This window comes from Corvus brachyrhynchos, unplaced genomic scaffold (assembly GCF_000691975.1).
Source record: "Corvus brachyrhynchos isolate BGI_N302 unplaced genomic scaffold, ASM69197v1 scaffold23, whole genome shotgun sequence".
Classification (NCBI taxonomy): Eukaryota; Metazoa; Chordata; class Aves; order Passeriformes; family Corvidae; genus Corvus; species Corvus brachyrhynchos.
The window spans coordinates 7,992,469-8,017,122 of NW_008238983.1; the positions used below are offsets into that span (position 1 = coordinate 7,992,469).

The following is a 24,654-nucleotide window of genomic DNA, read 5'->3' on the forward strand; positions in this document are numbered from 1 at the left end:
CCACAGCCAGCTTTAGTAACGGAGCAGGGGGCAAGTGAAGGGTTTTAATAGTGGGCTAATAGGAATTGACCTCAGATGGCATTTCAGACATCTGACACATGAGCTACAACAGATGCTGACCCAAAATTAGAGATACTGAATTAGGATAAAAGCACTGCAGAATAAAACAAAACAAACATCAACTACCCAAAGAAAGACCCAAAATAATGAACACTCTTCAGTCATAATTTTCAAGATACAAGGTCTGACTCCCTCTACCCTTGCAGGGCTCTCTTCATACAGTATGTTTCTTGAGCCCAAATAAATGTGTGTGTGTGTGTGTGTTAATTTTCCCCAGTTTAATCTCAATTCTATACCTCTGTCCGTGGAAGTCCTACACAGACCTGTGTCAGACCACTACTTGTTTATCTCAAATTGTCCATGGGGGCTCCTGTGTTTATGAGAAACCCATCCAGAAGCAGGGATGCAGCTGCAGTAGCTCTCAGGTAGCACCTACACAGTGGCCCCATTAAGCCATGCTTTCAGAGCATCAGATCTGTCGGGTGTCCTTCTGGCAGCACAGTTCCTGCGGTGGCGACAGCGGGAGGCAGAACAGCCAGAGCCAGCTGGTACATTGGATGCTGAAGGTTTCAAAGTGACAGGATTTAGTAAATGAAAACTCCACCAAGAGTCATCAGGAGAGAGATTATTTGACACAGGAGATAAACTGTCCCCTACATCATCTTGCTCTTTAACTGGACACTTCGGTTCTCTTCCATTTTCTTAGGGAATACTAGGTAGGAAGAAAGATATGTGCAGGGAAGGGTAACACATTACGAATGTTTGCTGAACCAAATATACATTTGGCCAAGATACTGCCAAATTGAGCAGGTTTTTGATGTCACCTGTAAGTAGATAACTAGCCTGAACAGACTTGAAAACATCTCAGGCAGAATCCCAGTTTCAAACAAGCCGCAGGAACATGCCAGCTTCCAGTAGGTCACATTCTGCTTTTCTGGGATAAGCAAAATTGAGCATTGACAAGAATTACATTTCTTGGATTTTACTTGCTCCTGTTTAAAACACATGCACTGGGGTCAAGTATTGACTGCACAGTCAGTAGTTAACTTCAAGTGAAGTAGAAAATGTGCCTGTCTAGTTAGATACAGGCCAGTGAAATGTAGGTAGTATGTCGGTAATAAAACAGTTCTAAAAGCGGAAGAAAACTTCTGCAATAGATATTGCTTTCTTGGTGGATTTTAAATTTTTTTTTTACTTCTAAACCAATACAAAGTAAAATATCAGTCATCCAGTAGTCTCTGGGAAGGGAGGATCATGGTCAAATGGTCAAACTCTATTGAGCCAGCTTAAGAGACAGCCTTTGAATTTTTGGCAACAGAGGTGTGTAGCCCTAGATTGGAACCAAACCTTTTCTGCCAGCATTAGTGAATAGTGCTAAAAGTTCATGCAAAATAGGACAAGTTAGACCTTTGACATTTTTCTCACAACTGTTGCTTTTCAAATCACTGCCTTTGCATGCAAAGGTTTGTTGGATTCATCCATTATGCATTTATTAGAAATTTGATAGAGGTCTCATATGTTCCTTCTAAGAGGCTGAAGCCAGCCAGCTGCAGTACCCAATTGTAAAGATGTGGTTGCTGGCTTGCAATGTTCAGTGTATTTGATATTCCTCTGACTTGAATCTTTTGGATGGGAATTTAAAAGTGCTAGTCCTCTCTGATTTTTGTGAACGTTAAAGACAGCACACAATTACTCATAAGAAAAGGTTCAAAGGGTTGTTAGCAGGTCCTCTAGTAAAGATTTCATCTTTCCAGTGATAACAAATGTATTATAAAAGACATTGCATAGAAGGAACTGTATATCTTGGTGCCTGTGTTTTTGAGAAGTATTTTAGGAATATGACTTATTTCAGCTAACCTGTCCATGTGTCTACCAGATTCTGCTCTGCCCGGAAGTGTTCTGTAGGATTTTTTCTGTTTTTTCTAAAGGAAGGGTCAGCAATGTCTGTGGCTTTGTTTTAATCACATTTGATGAATTGCACTTTACTGTGACATTTTCACCTACTGCTGTATTAGGCTAGTGGTTCACTAAGAACTCAGGAGAAGGTGATGCCACCAACAGTCTGTCTTCCAGCATCTGGATTTCCTGGCTATCCCATCAAAAATGTGTGAATAAGCCAGTTCAAAATTGCATGACATCTGAAATACATAGGATCAAGCTAACATGCTGTGCTAAATATTGTCATTAGTATTATTGCTACCTAGTTCTGTGTGACTTCACCAACAAGCTACACAAATCTTTGCAGAGGTATGCTTTCGTGTGATACAGATGCTACTGATGTACACAAAAAGTGTACAAAATAGAGTCAGATTAAAAAATGGAAACCTTGCCCTGGTTTATATTGCCTTCCTTTATGAAAGATTTAATTGGAAATCTAACAGGAAATTAGACTGGAAGATTACCAACTGCATGGCTGGCATGCTATGAAAGATCAAGTGTCTGTGCCTTTCATATTGCACACAAAAGCAGCTTTATCAGTTATCTGGGATTTCTTGTGAATTTTAGGATATCAAATATGACATCAGCAGCTTCAGCAACAAAAAGATTAGGAAATACATGAGGTAGAAAATCTATGCAAATTTTCATAAGGATTTTGAGAGTTGAGGATGAAGAGTCTTTTACATTGTCATCTTAAAGTGAAAAAAGAAAAGGCTACAGAAGTTAGCCATCCCTAAACACAGCCCTATTGACTGTTAATTTCCTAAGGATCTTTCCAAAGAAGCATTTAGAAGGATTACTTTTTCAGGGCTAGCCTCTGGAGTATTTCATCATGTCAGCCACACGTTCCACAGGAGTAAAAACTAATGGCAACATATCTCTCACAGAAGTCCCTTTTGGATTTTGCCAGTTTACCTTACCTGGTACACAGGGTGTCTCCAGGGAAGATTACTCAGAAGTTATCTACTTGGCTGTCATTTGTTCATTCAAAAGAGAAAACCAGAGAGGGAGAGAAAGAGGAGTGTTCAAGTCTTTCTGTCTGTCCTACTTAGATGGAAAATCTTCGTTACCCCAGGGCCAAAGTCATATGGAGCTGTTTTCACTGGCATGAGGTCTGTGCTAGGCAAAGATTTCTCTCTCTACAGAGGGATCGTAGTGCCATGCCTCTTGACAAAATGTTATTTCTTAAAGCCATGTTTATCCCATGACCTTGTCAGAGGTGGATTACCATCCTCCACAGACTCTGGTATTCTCTAGTTGTACAAAGCAGGAAGGAAGCACTTGTGCTTGTGAAACTGCTGGAAATAATTCAGCTGTTTGCATGTGATGAGAAGTTTTTAAACTAGCCTGCCTGATACTGGTTAGCTGTTTCTCTTTAAATTGATGCTGCCAGAAATATTTCAGTCTTGACAGAAGAAAAGAGAGGGGGGAGAGTCATGATCAAGGAACCTTTTCTTTGGCATAATTTAAGGCCATTTGTCTAATATTGGCAACAGCATTTGGGAGATTCAGCATCTTTTCAGCAAGTTTAAATTAGAAGATTGTAACCCTGTATACACCTTGATACTGATTACTTCACCATCACAAATATCATCACAAAAGACAACTACACTTGACTATTCATTTCAGAGGCCATAGTCTTCCACAAGTTGTTTCAATGCAGTTTTGTGCACACACTAGTGCTTTGGGCATCAGCAGATTTAATAAAATTTGAACTTACATCAATGTAATATATGGAATTATCTATATCCCAGGAAAAGTTACACATAGCAGCTGCAGCTATTCCGTATCTAACACATGGTGTTTTCAGGAAGGAGCAAACTGGAACAAGACAGATGAAAACATTAGCCTCAGGCATTCAGGTCAGAGCACATTAAAACAGAGAGATTTGGCAGATATCAAGGGTGGGAAAGTTGGTATTTTCTACAGCTTTTTGCTATGTTGACAGTGCAGCTTTATTTTCAAAAATTAAGAATGTTTTATAGAAAGAGTGATAAAAACAGGAAAAATGCTCATTTCTACTTCAGGGATGCAGGTTTGTTTCAAGTCAATGGGAATTCTTGCTTGTATGATCTCTGGAAGGGAAAATAAAGTCAAACAACTGCAACAAAAAGACTATGCTTACATTTGCAATGGAAGGACTTCACCACAATTACCTGATGATACTCTACCTGGTTTGCTCAAGATAAAGTGGTATTAGAACTGCTAATATATATAAGTGGATAGAGTGAGGTTTGGGTGGTGGCTTGGCGAGATGTTCCTGGTTGGCTTCATTGCCATGGCCCTGTCAGCAAACATCAGCTGTAACCCACAGGAACTAAATACTTGTTAAAACAAATCATATTTCATCCTTCATGCTTTTTGAATTTAATATTGTTTTAACAGTTTGCTGCATGTACCAGATGATTGATGCTGTCACACAGCAGATAAAATTTATCATTCTGTCATTTTTATTCAATACTTTAGAGGCATTTTGGTTCAAGCTGGAATCTGAAGGAATGTTACACATCTTTTATATAGTTCACCTTAGTAATAAAAATAATCCATCTAATTCTCAGTGATTCATTGGCAGACATTTCCTAAACACAGACTAGAATTAATTTGTAAGTTAGTTGTTGTACCTGAATATGTCTTGAAAGACATGGGCTGTATTTCTTTTTAAATTTCTTACAAGGAGATATAAATGAATATGGTATCAAACACAAACACACAAATTCATATATACACAAATATATATATGTCAACTACATGAAAGAAGGTCAGTTATGTTTAATCACATGCATGTTTGGCCTCATTTCATAATGAAAGTCATGGACTAATATCAGCTATTCACAACAATTACATGGGATGTTGTGAGAAGCTTGTTACACGGAAAAAGCTTTTTAGCTCCTCAACTTTGAGCATATGTCAGGGCTTTTACCTGTAAAGATGACCTGCAAGGACTGTGCTCTGTTGAAATCATGGCTGAAACCTCTGAGCAGTATTTCAGTGATTTTGTATTATCCATGACTTTTAGCAGGTCATAAAATTACTGTAAAAAGGAAAGAGACTGACTTCTGGTATAGCAGGAGTTCCATTATATACTTCAGAAATAGATACCTTATCTTCAAGTCTACTTGACTTGAATTTAGTCTATATTAAATTATTTTGCCTGTGTCACAAGTCACAAGTTACTGCTGCTGAATCCCGAGAAATAAAGTCCAGCTTGGGGTGAAGAAAATAACAGCTAAACTTGCTTGTTCCTTCAGAAACCAGACACAGGAGATTATGTGTGGTACCCTTCCACATGCGCTACATTATTTGCTCTTTTTGTGTTTCAACAGGCCTTGAATAGGGGCATCGCTGCTGTCAAGGAAGATGCTGTGGAAATGTTGGCCAGCTATGGGCTGGCATACTCCCTGATGAAGTTCTTCACGGGTCCGATGAGTGACTTCAAAAATGTAGGTCTGGTGTTTGTGAACAGCAAGAGAGACAGGACCAAAGCAGTTTTGTGCATGGTTGTGGCTGGCGCTGTAGCTGCTGTATTTCATACCTTAATAGGTAAGGTCACTTCACGTCTAGTTAATGACTTTTAATTTGCTTTCCTCAGCCACTCTTCAAACTGCTTAAGCTGTGGGCTTAATATTTCATTTGTAAGTACAACAGGAGATGCAAAAGAGATGAGATCTCTTGGGCTGGTATCATGCCCATCTACACAATTCTTACTGCTTTTTAGATGGGTTGTTCAGGAGCAGATTCCATGCACAGGACTCTCCTGCCTGGAAGAAAAACATGCTGCTGATCTCTTTCAGTCAGGTGTGTGAGCAAAACTTTGGTGAGGTTGACAGGTTGCCTGAAGCTAATAGCTCAGTGATACTGTTTTAGGTAGTGATGATCAGCTAGCAGTATCTGCTGGGTTGATGTGGCAGGACTTCAAGGTGTGCTTGGTAGGGCTGTTTGTCAGTTCTTGGTGGCATTGTTGGTGTACTCCCTCTGTAACTATTCCTTTGCTACTTATCTCACTGTACAAAACTCTCAGCAGGTAGGTGCCAGCATCCTCATTAAAATATCTGATAGTACTCTCTACTGCTGCTAGTCATCATCCACTTCTGTTGAATAATTAATCTGTGAGGAAGAGGTTACTAAGAGCAATTTATACCAAACTGAGACCAACTCCCTGAGTGTACTCTGAAACAAAGAAAATACACAAGCAGACACAAACTGAACATTAAAAGTAAGGCAGCCACAGGATTTGCCAGTTTTTGAGAGCCTGAAAAAATGGGATATCAACTCAAGCATCAGCCACAGCAATAAAAGCCATTTAACTTGGAAGACTTTTAACTTCGTCCTCTCCAAGGACTGCAGTGGATTCTCTGCACCTTCTGGCTCATTCTACAGAGCTGAAACCTCTGGACCTCAGCAACGAGGAACAGGAGATGCTGGACGAAGAAGCAGAAAGTGCACTACATTGAGCAGGTAAAATCCTAAAAAGCTGAGAATTGTAAGGGGTGGGAGGGAGGAGGTAATGTGGCAGCCCATAGAGGCACATGTTGGTTCACAGGCAGTGGCATTGAATTGCATCACCACCATTAGGGGGTCATTCCATCACAGAAAAATGGGAAATGCAAGTGTAATGGCAATATCCTGTATTGCTGTGAAACCTCAGAGTGGCCTGGAAGTGAGGCAGCATTCATTATCAGGCTGTTAATATCTCAAGAGCTACATGTGCTGCAGTTGATCATATAGCATAGAATAGAATAGAATAGAATAGAATAGAATAGAATAGAATAGAATAGAATAGGTCTATTTCAGTTCCTGTCTGAGTAGGTATAAGATCCATCTGGTAAATACAAATGCCCCCTGCTCTTATCCTTTAACAGGCTGCCAGCTATATTCACCAGCTTTATGTGCCTCCCAAACACTACAGTTTGTTTTCACCATCATATCTCTTATTCCACCACTGGTTCGCAAGCCCTGTGCTATTTAGCTTTGCTCCATGTTATGGTCATAAAAACTGCTTACAGTAATGGCTCACTAGCCAGGGCAACTCTGTGTCAGGAGTTAGCTGTTGCTAATTTTGTAAGCTGAATCCATGCATTCAAGTTAATTTAATTCACTGATACTGATTGGTCACTTCCTAAATATGTTTACATTTGAGGCTGCTTTATTGAGTCACTGTTATAAACTTTGGGCCATTTGTACATTTGGCTCTCATATTTCTTTGCCTGGAATGTTTCTTCAGACCCCAGAGCTGCTCTTCTAGTTGCTCACTTGCTTTCCGGCCAGTCCTGGTCAAAGTTTCTGCCTTTGCCAGCTGGATAGAAAGTTATTTTCTAGTCATCCAGTATTTTATTTTAAGCAAGGATAGATTTTAAGAAAGTTTAAAGTATAACTATCAGATTTCCAGGTGAAAGACGTAACTGGATTTTCCATGTGTGACTTCTTATTGAAAGGAGGTGTTTGGAACAACGGTTGGAAAACCTGTCAGCTAAATTTCTTGCCTTTGCCTGGAAGTAGAGCCCTGCTGAGTTCAGAACCTCTGAAATGCCCTCTGCAGATACTAGGAAAAAAAGGAGGCTGTGCTTACCATGCTTTATTAAAGTCCTGAATTAAGGGGCTGGCTGCACACAATCTTTCAGCTTTTTATGGTGACAGGCTGCAAAATATTTTTTGGTATTTTAACTTGTCTATGCCTGAAAATATGCAAAGGCCACAGCAGAGACTGGCAGAGCGCCTGAGGGAATTGAGTTAGTCAGATTCTAGCACCAATTGCCTGGGTGATGCTGCCAAATTCTATGTTCCAAGTTTTCTTTGAACCTGTTTCAAGTCCTGATTATTCTGCTCTGACCCACAGATGCACAGCCTGCCGAGCAGGAAGAAGAGAAGGAGTCCAGTGACAGGCAGCCTCCTAGGACCTGCAAGTATGCCCCAGCAGCTGCAAGCTTATCACAGGCTACCTACAGGAGACACAAATACAGGTTACTGATGCTTGGTGGATGAAAAAGAGAAACAAATAACACTTAGGGGACTGACTTTTTTCCACATGCCGTAAATATAGGGCTAAGGAAGATGACATGTCTGTGTGCCGTGGACTGTCAAAGCCCAGGAAGAAACAGAAAACAAAAAGCCCAATGAAATAAGGAGTACCAAAACTCAAAAGGAAGAAAACAAGTGGTGGTAGAAACACGGTGACCACAACGAATCACCACATTTCCAGCTGTGATAGAGACTATTTGCAGTCTACACACGCAGCTCCTCACAAACAGCTGCCTCTACTCATGGAAAATATCAAACCAGACCGTTTCACCCACCTGACTCATGCTTCATTGCTTCAGCACCAGCTCCCCACTGTTGCTTCCCCACTGGGGCTCACGCAATCCTCTGTGCCAGTGACTGGCTGAGCTAAACCACTTGAAGTCACAATTGCAAGCTCTGGGTCCCTAAGTCCTCACCCAACCACATCCTTATGAAGGTCTGCAAAGTCCTCACCAGCGGCTCCTATAGCTCCCCTGTAGAGGTAGCAGTAACAACTGAGAACCAAGTTGGCCAAAGGGATTCAAAACCGTATTCTCATCCCACTCACAATGCTCCTGTAAACCTTGTTGGTACAGTATTCCTGGATTTGCTCTTTCAGGTGTGATCTGGAAATAGAATATAGTATTCTGCCTTCCTTCCCTTGGGCTACTTCAAGGGCAGCTACTGCCACCAGTTAGTTTCTTGGTGGGAAGTTCACTATGGAGACAGGGTCTAAAGTGCCTTGTTATTTCAGAGATTGGCTTTTTGGTGGCTGTAAGAAAAGGGATTCAAGATGCTAAGCCTGTCTGTGCATATTTTTGACATGTTACTAAATTGCCAGCTTGACAGAGGAGAAAAGTAATTTATATAACATTATGCTAACATAATGCATTTCTTAGTGTTGCTGGTAAGCCCTCCATACTAAACGAATCCTTTTAACATCAGTGTTATGAAGGGCATGCACATTTTATTTGGCAATGAACAGCTTTGTTCAACTTTTCACTAGTTTACTGAGAAATAGTATACTGAGAAAGTTTATTTCCTGTTGAACAGCTCCCAGTAGTTCTGGAAATTATAAGGCAGCAGTTACTTTGAGAAAAGATCCTCTTTGCTTTTTACTACACCTGGTTAAAAATGACATGATGGGTCATTGTCATCACCAGGAGAAAAAGGTTGGAGCTTTAGTAACCGGTAAACTTCAGTGTAGGTTACCTTCAGCAGTCTGTAGCAGATTGGAGGCACAGGACATGTGAGTGATTTGTTTCGTGCCCATTTATTCCTGTCAGGCTGCTGCACGTGGGCCGTGGATTGCACAGGGGAAAACTTCAGCAGTTCCTAGCGACTCCACTGATACTTTTGAACTTCCCACATGCATGATCACTGCATGTACATTAAAAGTCTCCATAAGAGGTGACACATAGGTGTAATCCCGCCAATTCCAGTGTAACACTACTGGAATTTTCCAGAGACTAGGAGTTACAGAGTGGGTTATGACAAGCTGAGGTATTATTTTTTTTTAGCCAGTCTTATTCTGACAAGACCACTGGACTGGAGTATACTAAACATTTTGCCGTGGAAAAAACTGACAGCACAGGAACAGAAATCAGAATATAATTCAGGCTTGCTGCTTTCTTCCTCCCCCCCCCAAATAAAAATAAAATTTTATTCATTAAAAATTTGACCTTCTGCAGCATCTTCACATGGTCATTGCTAAAGCAGTGACATGCTTCCCTGGCTGCCCCAACCCGTTTCCCACAACAGGGGCAGTTTCTTCTCATCAAGGTACTCAGGACAAAGGAAGAAACCTCCTGACCAAAGCATTTTTGGATAGCAGTGATTGGGTTTCAGTTAAAACAGGCTAATTTTGAGACTTGTGAAATGTTGGCTTATATGAAGATATTTCAGATACCAAAATTCATTGATAGATTTGGGAAAATCAACTAATGCAATTTTGGAACTAGAGCTGAGCACAGAAAAACACGATTGCAGTAATCAGTCTGCATTGAGATGCTCCTAAGCTGTTTTGGTTTTTTTAAATTCATGTATTGCTATAAGCAAAGTAAAAATATCACACAGCCTTCAACACTCTGGTCATCTGAGCTTTCACAAGGCGAAACCAGAGGCTTTCTCTTCTGTTTTAAATTCAGGCTAACCAAAGACGTAAAGAAATTTATATACCCTGTGGCACCTCCAAATGAAGATTTGCTATTATTTTTTCACATTTGTATTTTCCTATCTTCCCAAATCACTTAGCTGAACAAATCATCTCAGTGCATTAAGCATGGTTCTAATAACACCAAGGTTGTGGGTTTGATCCCTGTACAGGCCATTCACTTAAGAGTTGGACTTGATGGTCCTTGTGTGTCTGTTTCAACTCAGAATATTCTGTGACTAAGAAACTCTGATCAGCATCAGTTTTGGCCATGTGAACCATCACTCTGACAAGCAGCAGAATAGATTTGTTACGTCTCAAGTCTCCAAGTTAACTTTTAAAACTGGCAGTAAAGTATGTAAATGGAATGTGTCTAGAAAGACCACACTTTAACCCAAAATCATGCTTTGGGTTTTTTTGGGTTTTTGGTTTGTTTTTTTTTTTCTGGTAAAGCTCATTTTGACATATGTAGCTCCGTGTCTGGAAGTAAACAGCATCACTTCCTCTGAGAGTTTTTTCTTTATGATTTAAGTATGACATGCTCAGTAGCAGTCAGCTCCAAATAACTACAGTACAGCTATTTGTCTGAGACTGCTGGCATCATCAGGAGTGTGTTGTTTTAAGAATGTCTGAAGTTTGTGTGGTAGTAATTGGCTTGATAGAGAAATTGGTGTAGGGACCAGGAGATCCAATTAGGTGTACAGTTTTCAGTGTCATTTCTTGACCTTCTGGGTCTTAAAACTCAACTGGAAAAATCAAAAGCAAGAATTCCTGCTTAACTTCTGTAGCAAAACTGATCCTAAGACACAGCAAAACAAATGAGGTATTAGAGGAGAGCAAACAGGCAGCTTGTCTTGGACTTGGACTTCTCTGTTTTAGTTGAAATGATGCAAGAAGTGGGAAGTGCCATCTGCTTTAGATTCGTGTAATAGTCTCTGGCTCTGTTGTCTGTGTTATTAATTTTGTACCATTCGTCATAATAAGTTTGTAAGGTTGGCCAAGGTTAAGTTCTAATTGCATCAGCAATTGCTTGATTCACAGCTCAGTGGCACATGCCTGTATGTTTGTCAGTGAATCTCAGCTTGCTGAGTCCTTCTTGTGAGGCTGGAAACATTAATGGACATCAGCAAAAGCGATTGTGTGCTTTCATTGACATGTGAAATAGCTGACTATTTTGAAAATAAAGTTTTAAGTTTAACCATTATGAATTTAAGACCAAAACCACATTAAAAAGTGCAGTTAAACTTTTTTTTGATGGTGGGAGAAGAAAAATCTCTGAAGCTTACAGAGCTCAGTGCTGATATCCCTAAAAATCTTAAAAATTTGGTGCTATGGGTTGTAATGGTATAAGTCCCTTGAGAGTGCCCTGCCAATAAACTACGACCCTTTTCTTAGAAGTGAGAGTAGTTCAGCTTCTCTCCCTCAGATTCTGTGAGTTTTTCTCTGATAGTAAACTTTAAGTAAAAAAAAAAAAATAAATAAATAAAACCTCACTGGCCTTTAGAGGCAAAAAAGTTACTTATTACTCACATTCTAAACACTTTAAAGTCTCATTTAAAGCAGGTGAAGGGCAGGGAGAGCAGGGAAGGGTGACGTGTGTAGTGTTCTGTGCTTCTAGCACTGTGCTGCTGGAGGTGGCCCCTTCCCAGGAGCAGGATCCTCAGCACCTGGACTATGATTCTCAGTCCCTACGTGCAGGATAAGGTGGCGTGCTTCCTGCAGCAGTTTTTAAGTTTTTGTGCAAAAGTGTAAAGCACACTCAATGGAACCTAAAGAAAGCTCAACGAATCCAACCTTCACAAGTGGCTTGCCTCACAGAGCTTCCAGACTTCTCTCCTTCACTGAAATAAGTTGATTCAGAAACATCCATGTAGTGCCTTGCCATAAAAGCAGCTTTCCACAGGAACTTAGCATGCAAAAATCCCTTCATAGCCGAGAGTTTTCAAAACACTGAGTGAAGATTGGCACATGGCTATTCATGCAAAACTATAAAGAGGATGTACCTGATGTTTCATTGAACTGCAACAAGCACTGAACCAACAAGAGTTAAGGGACGAAACTGCCTTCTCTAAACTGAAGAAAGGTTGGAGTCCTGCTTTAAAATTCTTCCTCAACCCTGTTCAAAAGGAAACAAGGCTGGGAGTGCCTCAGTAAGATGGCTAAGCAACTTGGGATTTATTGAGTGAATTTGGAGACTGTGAGTCTAATAACACAGTTCAGGTGAAAGACATATAGATAGGGACCAGCATAGGGAAAGGGGGAGTTTTTAACATTTTTAGCATGTTTTGGGCAGCCCTGGTTATCTGGAATGAGGCTCATGCTTGTTCACAGTGCTGTCATACCACCTGCTTTTATTTTACTATCTTGTTTACACTGTCTTGTTTGGACTCAAATAGTCTTTTCAGTTCTGTTAATCATTTAGCTGCTGTATCTCTAAGCCATCACAAAACAATGATAACTTAAACTCCTCTTTACTTGTTTCCAAATACTGTTTATGAGTTATGAGAGACAGTTTTAGGCTAAGAAGGTTGAATTTGATGACTAATGTTAGCATTTGTCAATCCAGTTATGAGACCTGCATGCATGAAGAGGACCTCTGCCCTGACATACCCTATATGAAGATGTGTACAAAGATAATAGAGTTGTTGTAAGTGGAAAATTAGATAGATGTTCACATTTGAAATAGTTGACTTAGAAAATACACAAGTAGGAGAGAACTGAAGTAAGGCTCCCCAGGGACAAATAATTGTGCCATTACTTGCCTTGGGAGATCGGCCTTACAGCCTAATCATTCTCTTAACAGCTATCGCAAGTGTATAGAGGAAATCAAGTAATGATGTGCAGGTCTAGAACATAGTTTATAAAATGTTAAAACTGTTTTTGATTATTTAACTCTGCATATTATATTTGTCTCCATAGTTCAGACTCCAGTCACAGCCTTTGTTATTCCTGGTTATTGGGAGGACTCCGGGGTTCTTAAACCGGCCGGATAACATGGATACTAACAGAACTGTAAGCAGTTCTGTAGAGAGCTATGTGGTGACTCCCCACATCTGTGCTGTCTTCAACCCAACGCTTTGGGAAGAGAGACCTGGAAGGAGAGTGTTTTCCAACACTAAAAGTTGCCTTGGGTTGAAACAAGACAGTGAAGTAACATACTGGCGATCAGAAGTGGGAACACCCTGATTTCCAGAGGTGCCCTTTTCTGACTTGTGGCTCCTGAGGTGCTGGCTCTAGATAAGGAAACTAAGGCAGGTCAAGGCTGCCTAGGGACTGCACAGCAAAGCACACAGTGTCCTGACAGGTCCTGGCAGAGGTAGTCATTAGGCAGAGTAAGGGAGAGGCATAATGAGTGTGATTTGTTGCATGCCATCACAAATCACAGTATCCTTTTGCAGCTTTGGGCCGGTTTACAGGTAATGTCATGAGAATGCAGTGATAATAGATGGTTTCAGCATTTATAAGGCACTATATCCCATGAAGTACACAATACCTGGTGAAAACAGCTTTTCTAACAAAGAGCCTTGATTTAATGAAGGAGCAGTAGATTTTCTGGAGTACCAGTGTGTTCATTTAGCAAACAGATGTGGCACTTACTATACCCATCTCCCAATCCAGCCATTTGTTATCATTCCTCTGCCAAAGGTTACTTTAAAAAGAACCATGAGAGCACTTCTTAGTTGTAAACAGCAGCTGGTAAGGCTGCAATATCCAAAGCCCTTGCAGCTGTTTGCTAAATGGATGTGTGTCTGAACTCCAAGGCATCACAGTCTTTCAGGTACTTCTGAATACCTCACCCAAGAGTCCATATGTAACCGTTGTTTTTCATTCTTATTCTTGTTTCTCCACAGCATATAGTGATCTGGGGTATTACATTATTAATAAGCTGCACCATGTGGATGAATCAGTGGGAAGTAAAACTCGGAGGGCCTTCCTTTATCTTGCTGCCTTCCCTTTTATGGATGCCATGGTGAGTGCCTGATTCAGAACTGAAATTTGATGTTAATGTTATGGTTTTTGTGACCCTAATTCACAAACTTTGTTACCTGATGGGAAACTGAAGTATGCAGAAGTAAGATGTGTCCTTTGCAAGCACTAACTCTGGATACACCTAGGCTCATCTCCTGCTACATGGAGAAAGCATTTGGGAGGACTTTAAACATCCAGAGATCATGACAGATGTCCAAAACCTCAGCTGCCTTGTTAGAGTCACAGTATGTGCATGTTGGAAAGCACTGGTCATCTTGTGATGAGCTGCACTGGTTGTCTGTATGTGACCTCTTTCTGATTTGTAGTGAAAGATTTGGATTTGCCATGCATTCCCAGATCACAAGGAATAAACTCAATATTTTCTCAAAGCAAATTTGTCGAAAAGGTGATTCTTACCATCAGTTTTCGTAAGCACAGCTAAGTCCAGTATATCTCAAATGCTTGGGCGAGAGAGCCACACATGGGGTGAGCTGCTGCTTCCCAGATTCTCACTGCTTGTGGCCTACACAAGATGAAAATGTGGCAACTCTCTTTAACACCTTTACCTCTGTGTAAAACTGCCAAAGGATAACCTTCTCATGGCAATGCCTCCGCCACCTTCTCACCACTTTTGCTGCTTGAAACAGTCGCTTTACAGTTGTGTACGATAAAAACGTTGGATCATTAAGTTTTCTTTTCCAGACAAGACTCAGTATAACTCAGTGGGCCAATGAATATTACACTTCAGAGCTGCATCTAGCTAGTGAATGATTATTTATTAGATTATTTATTATGATAATTCATCCTATGCACCATCTGATTTACAAAGGGCTTATTTCTTACAAGATGTGCTCAGAAATTTCTATACAGTCTGTAAATTTATTCCAGTTCTCCCTGCCAGCCTAGCAATGAGAAACTCAATGCAACAGTGCTTTCTCTGCATTAATGGCTTAATGTTTGCCCAGGTTGACACCAGGTACTGCTGGTAGAAAAGAGCTTTGTGGGTTGATTGTGTACAATATAACAACCAGAAAACAGCATTCTTGGACCTGAAATCATTCACAATATCATAATCACTTTCCAAACTTTTCTCTGGCTTTTTTCAGGCATGGACCCATGCTGGGATTCTGCTGAAACACAAGTACAGTTTCCTGGTGGGATGTGCCTCCATCTCAGATGTCATAGCTCAGGTAAAATCTCCTCATAGAAGTCACTTCTGCCATTGTGTTAGGGACCAGATGGTTTCCTAAACAGGAACTCTCTTGTACAGGGAATCTCTGTGCCTTCTCCCTCTTCCATGAGCAAGACACCAGAGGAAGTAATCTTGTGTGCTGCCCTCTGACTGTTTCTTCATCGTGTGAAGGCTATTTGCTGACAGTTGTGGTTTAGAACAGTCTCACTTGACTGGATCAAGTCAGTTCCCAGAACTGTTTCGCTATGGTCATGTCCTCAAGCACTTCCACAGCCCTGTTTCATAATGGCTGAGAAACAAGTTTTGTATAGATATGTGTACATTTAGGAAAAAGAAAGGTCAGGCAAAGAGACTATTGGCTGCTACCAATCCTGAGGCTGAGAGAGTGCTTTGAAAGAGATCTTTCTCTCTCTGTGCATTCTCCCCAGCACTTTGCACAGTTCCAGTGAAATCCTGAGTTGGAAGTGAAGGCTTGATTCTCCAGCTGACCTGTCAGTTTTGCACATGGTGTCTAATCCTGGGAAATGCAGTGTAAGCCACCTTCTGAGTACTTGTTACTGTTCCAAAAGGTGAAGCCTCAGAAGTGCACCAGAAGGGGTCTCCCCTGGGTGATGCAGAGAAGACCAAATATTTTTTGAACTTTCAAAAGGGAGGTGTTAACTGTCCTGTTGCTTTGTATTAGGCACACTGAAAAAACGACATTCATACACACTGATGATGGCCAGTGTTGTAGCATTTAATAACCAATATACAGCCCTCTTTTGAAAACATATAAAAATATTAGGAAATTAAGAGTCCCAGCACCCGTAAACAGTTGCTGTACTTACTGCCCCCTTACCAGCTGAATGGTGTAATGACTGGATAAGAAAGAGAATAAAGCAGTATAACATCAAAGGAAATATGAAGTCAATGGCACTCAGATCAACTTTCCATAGCATTTTCCTGCCACTAAACATAAGGAAACCATAAACCAGGTTGACCCATTCAGTCAGTTGCTACTCTGTATTTGTCAGGTCTGCCCCACTACAGTACTGCACTAAATCCCCAGAGATAATACCAATTACTGTAAATTACCTAAATCCTCAGGGTCTGCTCGTGTTCTGATGTGACCTACAAAGTTTCCTGACCCTGGGTGCACGTCGGGTCATGCGCAGCTAAATACAGAAACAAATTCTTATTTTTGGCCGTGCCCTTTCCACAGCACGTGGTGAGTGGGGTGCCAGGGTTGTGAAGAATAAGACACCTGTCACCTTCTCTCACCAGAATACTACACAGAGCAAGAGCAAATCCAAAACACAAAAAGTTGTGGCTGTCATACCCCAGAACTCTACAACTACATCTGTGCTCTACACGGGGAATAGGGGCACAGGCAGTAGCCAGTTTTCCTTGGATAGCTTCATGTGCACACTCGTTGTGATTGACATCACTTCTGTTTACTGAAAAGCAATGTTTTTGTAGGTTTCAAAAGAGGAGTTTTGCAAACCTTCATAAGCACTGTGGCCTGCCTAAGGAACATTTGCAGAGCGTGGTTTTTCTTAACTACTTCTACAGCTCTAGCAATGAAGGAGAGAACCTGCACCTGAACAATGTGTATTGTATTTGTTGTAACTCACTTGAATGCCAGCATGTCCTGGCAGGGTTTTCTTGGGTCTGCTCTTCACAGCACCAAGCACAGTTGGCTTTCCAGTTGTGCCCCCCATCCAGAGTCATTTGGAATTTAACAGGCATGTGATGCGCTGTGTACTTAACAAAAAGAGTAATATCATAATAATCAATTCCTTTACATTTTATGGATTGAGCATTTAGTCTTAAGAGGCTGAATTATGAGCTGTTCATTAGCCCAAAAGTTTCCATTTAATTTACATTAATGTGGCACTCAGCTGAAGAGCAAATAACGAAATAGTGAAATTTCACTTGAAAAAGTTGAAAATTAGGTTGACAGAAGACTTCCTGCTCCTAAATGTTGAAGTGAATACTTTAAAACATCTGGGTTTTTAATTGCCATTACCCTCCCCTTGCCAAAAAAAAAAAAAAACAGTAGGGCTTGGAAACTGACCCTAGAAGCATGTCTCCAGCCTCAGTGTGTATCAGAATCACACATTCTCCTGGGAAGGGTGACACTCAGCCACGTGCTTGCTGCCAGACCTTGCCAGTCTTTCATGCCAGCCTTCTCCTATTTATGGGTTCTAGTCTGACGCCTGCCCAACCTTCAAGTCCCATTTCACAGAGTACGAATTTAACTCTTGTTCTTCTCGTGGGTATGACAAATACTGGGGGCTCCTGACTAAAGTTTCTAGGCTTGAAGTCAGATAGATGCTGGAGCTATGCAAGTTGTTGTTTCAGATGGACTTAGTAGGAATCAGACAGGATATGTGTTGGCCCTGGAGAAACTCACAGACAAATTGTTAATCATCTGTTTGGTTGCTCTGCAGGTTGTTTTTGTAGCCATTTTGCTTCACAGTCACTTGGAGTGCAGGGAGCCTCTCTTGATCCCAATCTTGTCCTTATACATGGGAGCACTTGTGCGATGTACCACACTCTGCCTCGGATACTACAGGAACATACATGATGTTATTCCTGACAGAAGTGGGCCTGAAATGGGGGTATGTCTTCATATTTGTGTTTTTTCAAACTCAATAATTTTGAACTTGGGGTTTTTTTGTGTTATAATACTGCATTAAACCACTGTGCATGAAGGGCCTTCTCTCTGTCCTGCAGGAAAAAACATTTTCACTTAAAGAGGCATGGTAGAAATTATTCCAGCAACAGCACATGTGAGACAATGCCTCCCATGGTATGGGTGTGTCTACTGAGGACCTCTGTACTGAGCTGTAAGACAGCACAGCATGAACTAAGTGAACACCTTAGTTCATATTAGTTCATATGAAAGAAGATATCAAAATTTCTCCTTTTCTTCAAATGTCATATTGTTTTTCATGTAGCTTTGTCTGGTAGTCAGAACAAATTATGCAGATAGATACCTTATGCATTATTTATTGAGATCCATGACACATCTTCTTTAGAATCAGTATTGCTAACATGACTGAAAATATTTTAGGCTGCTCACATTGAAAATTCTTGAAATGAATGTACCAAACTGACAATGGGTGGGAAAACCAGAATACCTTTCTCCATGCTTGTGGTCCTGTGCTGCATGGGTTTTTTTTTTCCAAACAGACTTCATTTTTTTACCCTGTGTTGCAGGGAGAAGCTACAATAAGGAAAATGCTGAGCTTCTGGTGGCCTTTGGCATTAATTTTGGCAACTCAGCGAATAAGTAGGCCCATTGTCAACCTTTTTGTCTCCCGGGACCTAGGTGGCAGTTCTGCAGCCACAGAGGTAAGAAAGTCAGTGCTCTCCATTACTGCAAATGATACATGGTGTTACCTTTGTGCCTCTCTTCTCGGCCAAGCTGACAAGAAAAAATTGTCTTAAGTATATTTCTGTTTAGTGCTCTTTTTATGCTTGAAGAAAGGATTGCTTGGACTCTCACCATGAGCTCTTCTGCCTGGTCTAGTGGGACCTCACCCTCAACAAGACTAGTAGAACTTTTTCACTGAACACTGCTTGCATCCCAGATTTTCATGCTCTACACATAGGTACATATAATCTGGAGCATTCAGATCCCAGAGATTTGAGAACAGTCATCAGTAGTCCCATGTTCTACTCTTTCCTGTCATGTATAACTTATGGCTGTGCAAACTGTGAAACTACTGTTAGCAGTAGTGCATCATACAAAACACTGTAGAGACATAGAAAAGCACATATAAAAAAAAAAATCTGTCTCCTGGTTGGGATAGGAAATGTACCGTTTCTCTTGAGGAATTTCAGATTACTCCAGTAAGTCTCCTAAAGCTGTTGGGAGACAGATTTCTGATTGTAATGCAGAGCCTTCACCAATGCTCATCACGAGCTGACCCATTCTGTTAAGAAATCTGGGGGACTTCTGCTGCCAGTTTCATGAGAGGACGCCTAGATGCATGTACTTACAGGATAAGCAAAGCTGTAAGATACTAAATGAAAAGAAAAACTCAAAGAACTGCTGCTAATTTGTCATACGTGATACTGTGTATTTCACTCACTCAGGAGGTGCCAGAGACTGTGAATAAACAGCTGTGAAAAGAGAACTTAGGAAATGTAACACTTTTACATGTGTGATTCAGGCATCAGTCTATGTGTTGACCGTGGTCTCCATACAAGGGGAGCCAGAGGTTAGCAAAGACCAGTTTTGCATTTATTGGTGACTTTTGATTTCAGATGCATCACATTTCATGGCTAGCCCATTCCATTTTGTTGCTACTAGTATGACTGCAAATGTCACAGCTGGTGATTTGCTGGCAGGTTTACATTAACAGTAATGGTCACATTCCAACTTTCTCTGATTTCTGAAATAATTGCCTCTGAAAAGGGAGGTGCTGGCAATACAGATAACATCAGTGTCTGGAGCATCAGTCTCCACAGGAGTTTTACAGGTCTCCTATTCAGTAAGAGCAGCAGCTTTCAGTGTGGGCAGGGAGTCCCTGTGAAGGACTAGGCTGTAACATGTTCATGAGGACCACAGTTCCACTTGCACTGTCCAGCTCCCACTGCTTTTTTTTGGACTGCCAACACAGTTATGGTGATTTGGCTTCCTTCTGATGCTGGCTTTCATAGGGGCCTTTTTTACCTGTCAAATACAGGTGCTAGACATTTAGGAAAGTTTTCATGCATATATGTTGGAATCATACCAATTGAGGAAAAATACTGGAAAAAAAATCTCTGCTAAAACCTTCAATACTTCACATACAAACATACAAAATGTGGTAGTGAAATACTTTTTCCTTTAACAGGTACTGTGTCATTGCAGTCCTTTTGGACTTCATGATTAAAATAAGCAAAATATCTTTTATATTCCTTACTTGATTTAACCTAGTTAGGTTTCATACAGATGGAAATTCTGCTGAAAATACAATAATGGGAGGGTGTGCAATTAAAAGGGGTACTATCTTAAAATTCCAATTTGTTTTATTTGAACCAATTACTTTTTCAAGGTACATTAAACATTATTAAAGCTATTATTAGCAGGGAAGGATCTATGCTACTCTCTTCCTCTGTGTGGATATCACTACATTCCCCACTCTTTTAAAACAGCACAGGGAACAAATTAGCTTGCTGCAGATCTTTTAACCAAGCAAAGAGACCAGTTATATCTATAATGGGAAAGTGGACTCAGATAATCAAGAAAATGTATATTGAAAGTTTAGGCGTGAAACACAGACAGCAGTAGTTAAAAAAGGTCTTTCTTAATGCTACCATTGCATTGTAAAATTAATCAGAATTTAGGTGAATCGTAACACATCTGAACCTACAGACAAAAGGCACCCAAGCACTTTGATTTCTAGAGTTAAGAGAGTCAGGCAGTTCTCAGATCCATACTTCAGCTCTGAGGACTAGAAAACTTGGAGTGACAGCAGACTTACAAGCAGCCACAGGAAGAGCTCCAAAACACTCTTCCTATATGAAAGACATGAAGTACGTGTGTTGGGACTTCTTCTTCAGCAGTCAGAAACATCACCAAAATCTTTCATACTTTAATATGTGGGGGAGCTTATGTCTTTGATAAACCTCTTGGACTGTACTTGTGAGAGTTTAAAAGGGCCTAGTGTTAAAATTTCAGGCAGTGAATTGTTTCTTATGATAAAAATGTTCATCTGGAATTATTTTTGTCTGGGGTTCATTAATGAGCATCAAAGTGGGGGAGGTAGATTTTTTTGTCTTGTAACTGCCTCCTGCCCCCAAGCAGTCAGATTGGTGTCCAAACTCAGTCAGCCACTGAGGTCCACTGATTTGTAGTCTGTCTGTCTTACTTAAAGCTGTTTTACTTATGAATAGCCAAGTAAAATGTATATTAATTGAAATTATGCAATATGATCCGAAACTACTGTGAGCTGCAAGCCATTCTGCTGCTCAGGTATCTGTAGGTAAAATAACTCAGGAGCAATATGGGAGGAAGGTGCTGGGCTGGCTGAGGGGTGCACCACAGCTCAAGTTAACTATTATCTCAGAGTATCAGAGCGATGGTGAAATGACCAAGCTGACTTAGGATACTTCATGGCACAGAAAAAATTCATAAGCTTAAAATGCCAGGCCAAATGACAGCCATTTTGACAGTCTTCCTGAAAGAAAAAGCTTCCAGTCTCTTGTCTGGTTTTGCATTGTGTCAAGGTCAATGTAGTGATATTGGTGGGCAGTAGCACCCTATGTAAGTTTAATTATTGTGTTTGCAGATTTGAAGTTCATGTTTCTCTGTCTCTATTCGTAGGCAGTGGCGATTTTGACAGCTACATATCCTGTGGGACACATGCCCTATGGCTGGCTGACAGAGATCAGAGCAGTATACCCTGCTTTTGACAAGGTGAGTGTCCCTGTTAGGGCTGTCATAAATACCTCTTGTGGGGTTTTGCATGTGTGGTCCTCCTAGTTCTCTCTGTTTGTTGTTCCACTGATAGGTTTTCTTAAAATCTGATTAAAATTAATTGGCTTTTGGTGGCTTCAAGCTGTTGTCTGATTTATGATTTTAACCTTAGCTCTGTGTTACAAGGTAATAAGCTGCCTTTTGAATAGATAGGTGCTGTATTTTTAAGGATTAAAAGAAGTCCTCACTATGAGGTAGCTACTTAGGTAATGAAGTGATTACTCACAAAGTGTCATCACTGAATGAGCAAGCTCACGTCTGTGCTCCAGATTTTGTGGTATCTCTCAATTTGGTTTTATATATTTAGCAAAGGGTGTTTCATAGACTGACACTAACACAGATAACATGCACTCTTTTAGTAGTACTGACTTAGCTGACCAAGGCTATGAAGATTTTTGTTGGTAAATCATGTAATTATGTAAGAATGCAAGGACTGTTCCTGTAACTGAGCACAGAGCAAAAATTAATTTTGTTTAGTCTCTTTTTTTGCTCTGATTTATAACTGGTACTCACTAGTCTATATGTTATGCAAAGAACAGTCCTGTCCTGTGACTCTAGAATTCAAATGCCAGATCCTCTCCTTCCCTTTATTTATTAGTAACTGAACTTTCTGATTCCAAATGCTCCTGAGAAATATGTTTGTTTTCTCTGGAATGTATTTAACTGGAGCAAGCCCTGTTTAATATCATCCACCATATTTCCAAGGAGAATTTAAAAACAACACAAAGTCAAATCAGTCATAACCTCCTAACCCACCTGTGTACAACTAAATTGACCTGTCAGATAAAATACCACATGCAGGCTTTTCTCGGAGGCCATGCTACTGAAAAGGAACTGCAGATGCAAACCCAATGAACTGCAAGATAAAAATAGTTTGGGACAGGAAACTCAGGGGCTGCTAAACTCACTTGATCCGAGCCACAATCAAATGCACTATTACCAAGCAATAGTAACAGCAATTAAGACTCCTAAATTCTGGTCTCATTTAGCTGGTGAAAGATATGCTGACAACTGCAGTGGTGACAGGATTAGACCATGATTTGTCCACTTGTTTATTTCAGTTAAAAGGCTTCTCATAGGGCTCTTGTGGAACAATGTGAGGAAGAAAATGCTAGGTTAAGGCACAGATGGATACAGTTTATCTAACTGCTGGAAAAGTACTAATGGGAATTTTAATTCCATGTTTGAAGAGCAATTTGTAATAAAATGTACAGAATGAGGTAGCAGCAGTATAAAGGGTCTCTCATCCTGGCAACCATATGTGTAAATGCCTTCACTGTACTTTTCAGACAATAAATACCAAACCTGAAACCCACAGTGGGTTTTTTTAGATTGCTGTGAGAATTGCTTTCCCTCAGTCATGCATCACCTTGTGTCACTGTGCCTTTCAAAAGCTTTGTTTCTTTAAGCTAAGTCTTTCTCAAAAGAGTCCAGATAGAAATACTTTTTATTTCTGGACCCTGTAAGGTGTCCATTGTGATTTTCAGAAGCCAGAAGAGTGTGTTTGCGTGCAAACTCCCATTTTCTTTTGTCAGTTATTCAGGAAGCTGGCAATGCTGATAGCCATCAGAAGCACACTGACTGATGGGATCTGAGATGCCCCTCTTCAGTGGCTCTATTGGAGAAGTCAGATTCTTGTCTTCACAGGGAAATCATCACCTCTCTTCACATTTGTGAGAGAGATGCAGGGTCCTACTTCAGTCTTATGAGACTTTATGTCCAAAGCAACCTCATGGCCTAGCAGTTACATTCAGATTAAGGGTTGCTACTGACATTCTGGAAGAGAGGAGGCATATATTAATTCTGTGCTCTGTATGCTGTTTGATATGGTGATAATGCCATTGCTCTCAATGGACCCTGCCCCTTGATTCAGAGTAACACCAATTGTGAGATTTGTGAATGCTATTTATCTGATGACTAGATGGGAATGGATATTCTTTTTGCTCCAGAATCTCCATAGTGTTTTGTTCTGAGAACTGAATAGCGTGTAAGAGTTATGAACAAAGAGTATGTGGTCAAGAGTTGGAGCAAAGGGTGGAGTATGGCAAGGGCAGGGATAGCAGCAGTGAGGTAAGCACAAATGAGAAAGCTTTTTCTTAGCAGCCCTTTTGGATGGCTTCATTTGGGTGTGCTTTATTTCCTCTTTGTTATTTTAGGCTTGTTAGAAAGTTGAGCCATGCAGCAAAAAGTTCATTTAAACACTGGTGAGTGATGTAAGCAAGGCCTATCCTCACATCTGTAAAAACTAACAGTAGCAAAGTATTTCTTCAGAAACCCAATTAATAGTAATAGATGCATGAAAAACCATTTACAGAGAGTTTTCACAACCTGTTCCCAGAAAGGTCAGACAGAGTAGCTTCCTGCTTTAAGGTCTGGGCTGCCTACATCTTCAAGCACCCAAACTTCCAAGTAGGTATTTAGGCAGGAGCGTGGAGCCATCTAGGTGCAATTGCTGCACTGATCAGAGCAAAGCCTTAAACTGTAAAATTCCATCAAGCACTTGAATGTGTGTGGAATGATGTACTCTTCCCAGTGCTCCGGTCCCAAGATGTGTCTGCGATAGTTCTGTTTCTCCTATGAGTAACTCCAGTAAAGAAGGCTGACTGTGTGACAGGTACTGCTCTTCTACCCAAGTTACATCACGAGTGTATAAATGTACATGATGGTACAGGTTTTATCAGCAGGTGCACAGACTTGTGTATCTCAAACAGTCCCAGAGTAAATGCAATAGATGACCTAACAGCCTCTTGCTTAAGGGCTCCTAATGGTACCCCGCTTTGATATCCCATCCTCTCCTTTCACAGACCATTTAGTTTGGTTTTATGTGCTCCCCAAGGGCAATTTTAAATCTTCAGCTTCATTTGCTGTATTAGACATTTGGAAGTAGGCTTTTGT

General features: G+C 40.6%; 1 protein-coding gene across 1 annotated transcript in view; it reads left to right on the forward strand.

Moving 5' to 3' along the window:
- The first annotated feature begins 1,168 nt into the window (after window positions 1–1,168).
- The window catches only part of ANKH (ANKH inorganic pyrophosphate transport regulator), a 46,613-nt gene continuing 23,127 nt past the window's right edge, over window positions 1,169–24,654 (forward strand). The window contains exons 1-7 of the mRNA XM_008637240.2: window positions 1,169–1,174; window positions 5,247–5,538; window positions 13,996–14,114; window positions 15,220–15,303; window positions 17,738–17,908; window positions 18,510–18,644; window positions 21,607–21,699. Coding sequence (XP_008635462.1) covers window positions 1,169–1,174; window positions 5,247–5,538; window positions 13,996–14,114; window positions 15,220–15,303; window positions 17,738–17,908; window positions 18,510–18,644; window positions 21,607–21,699 — 900 coding nt within the window. The remainder of the gene's footprint in view (window positions 1,175–5,246; window positions 5,539–13,995; window positions 14,115–15,219; window positions 15,304–17,737; window positions 17,909–18,509; window positions 18,645–21,606; window positions 21,700–24,654) is intronic.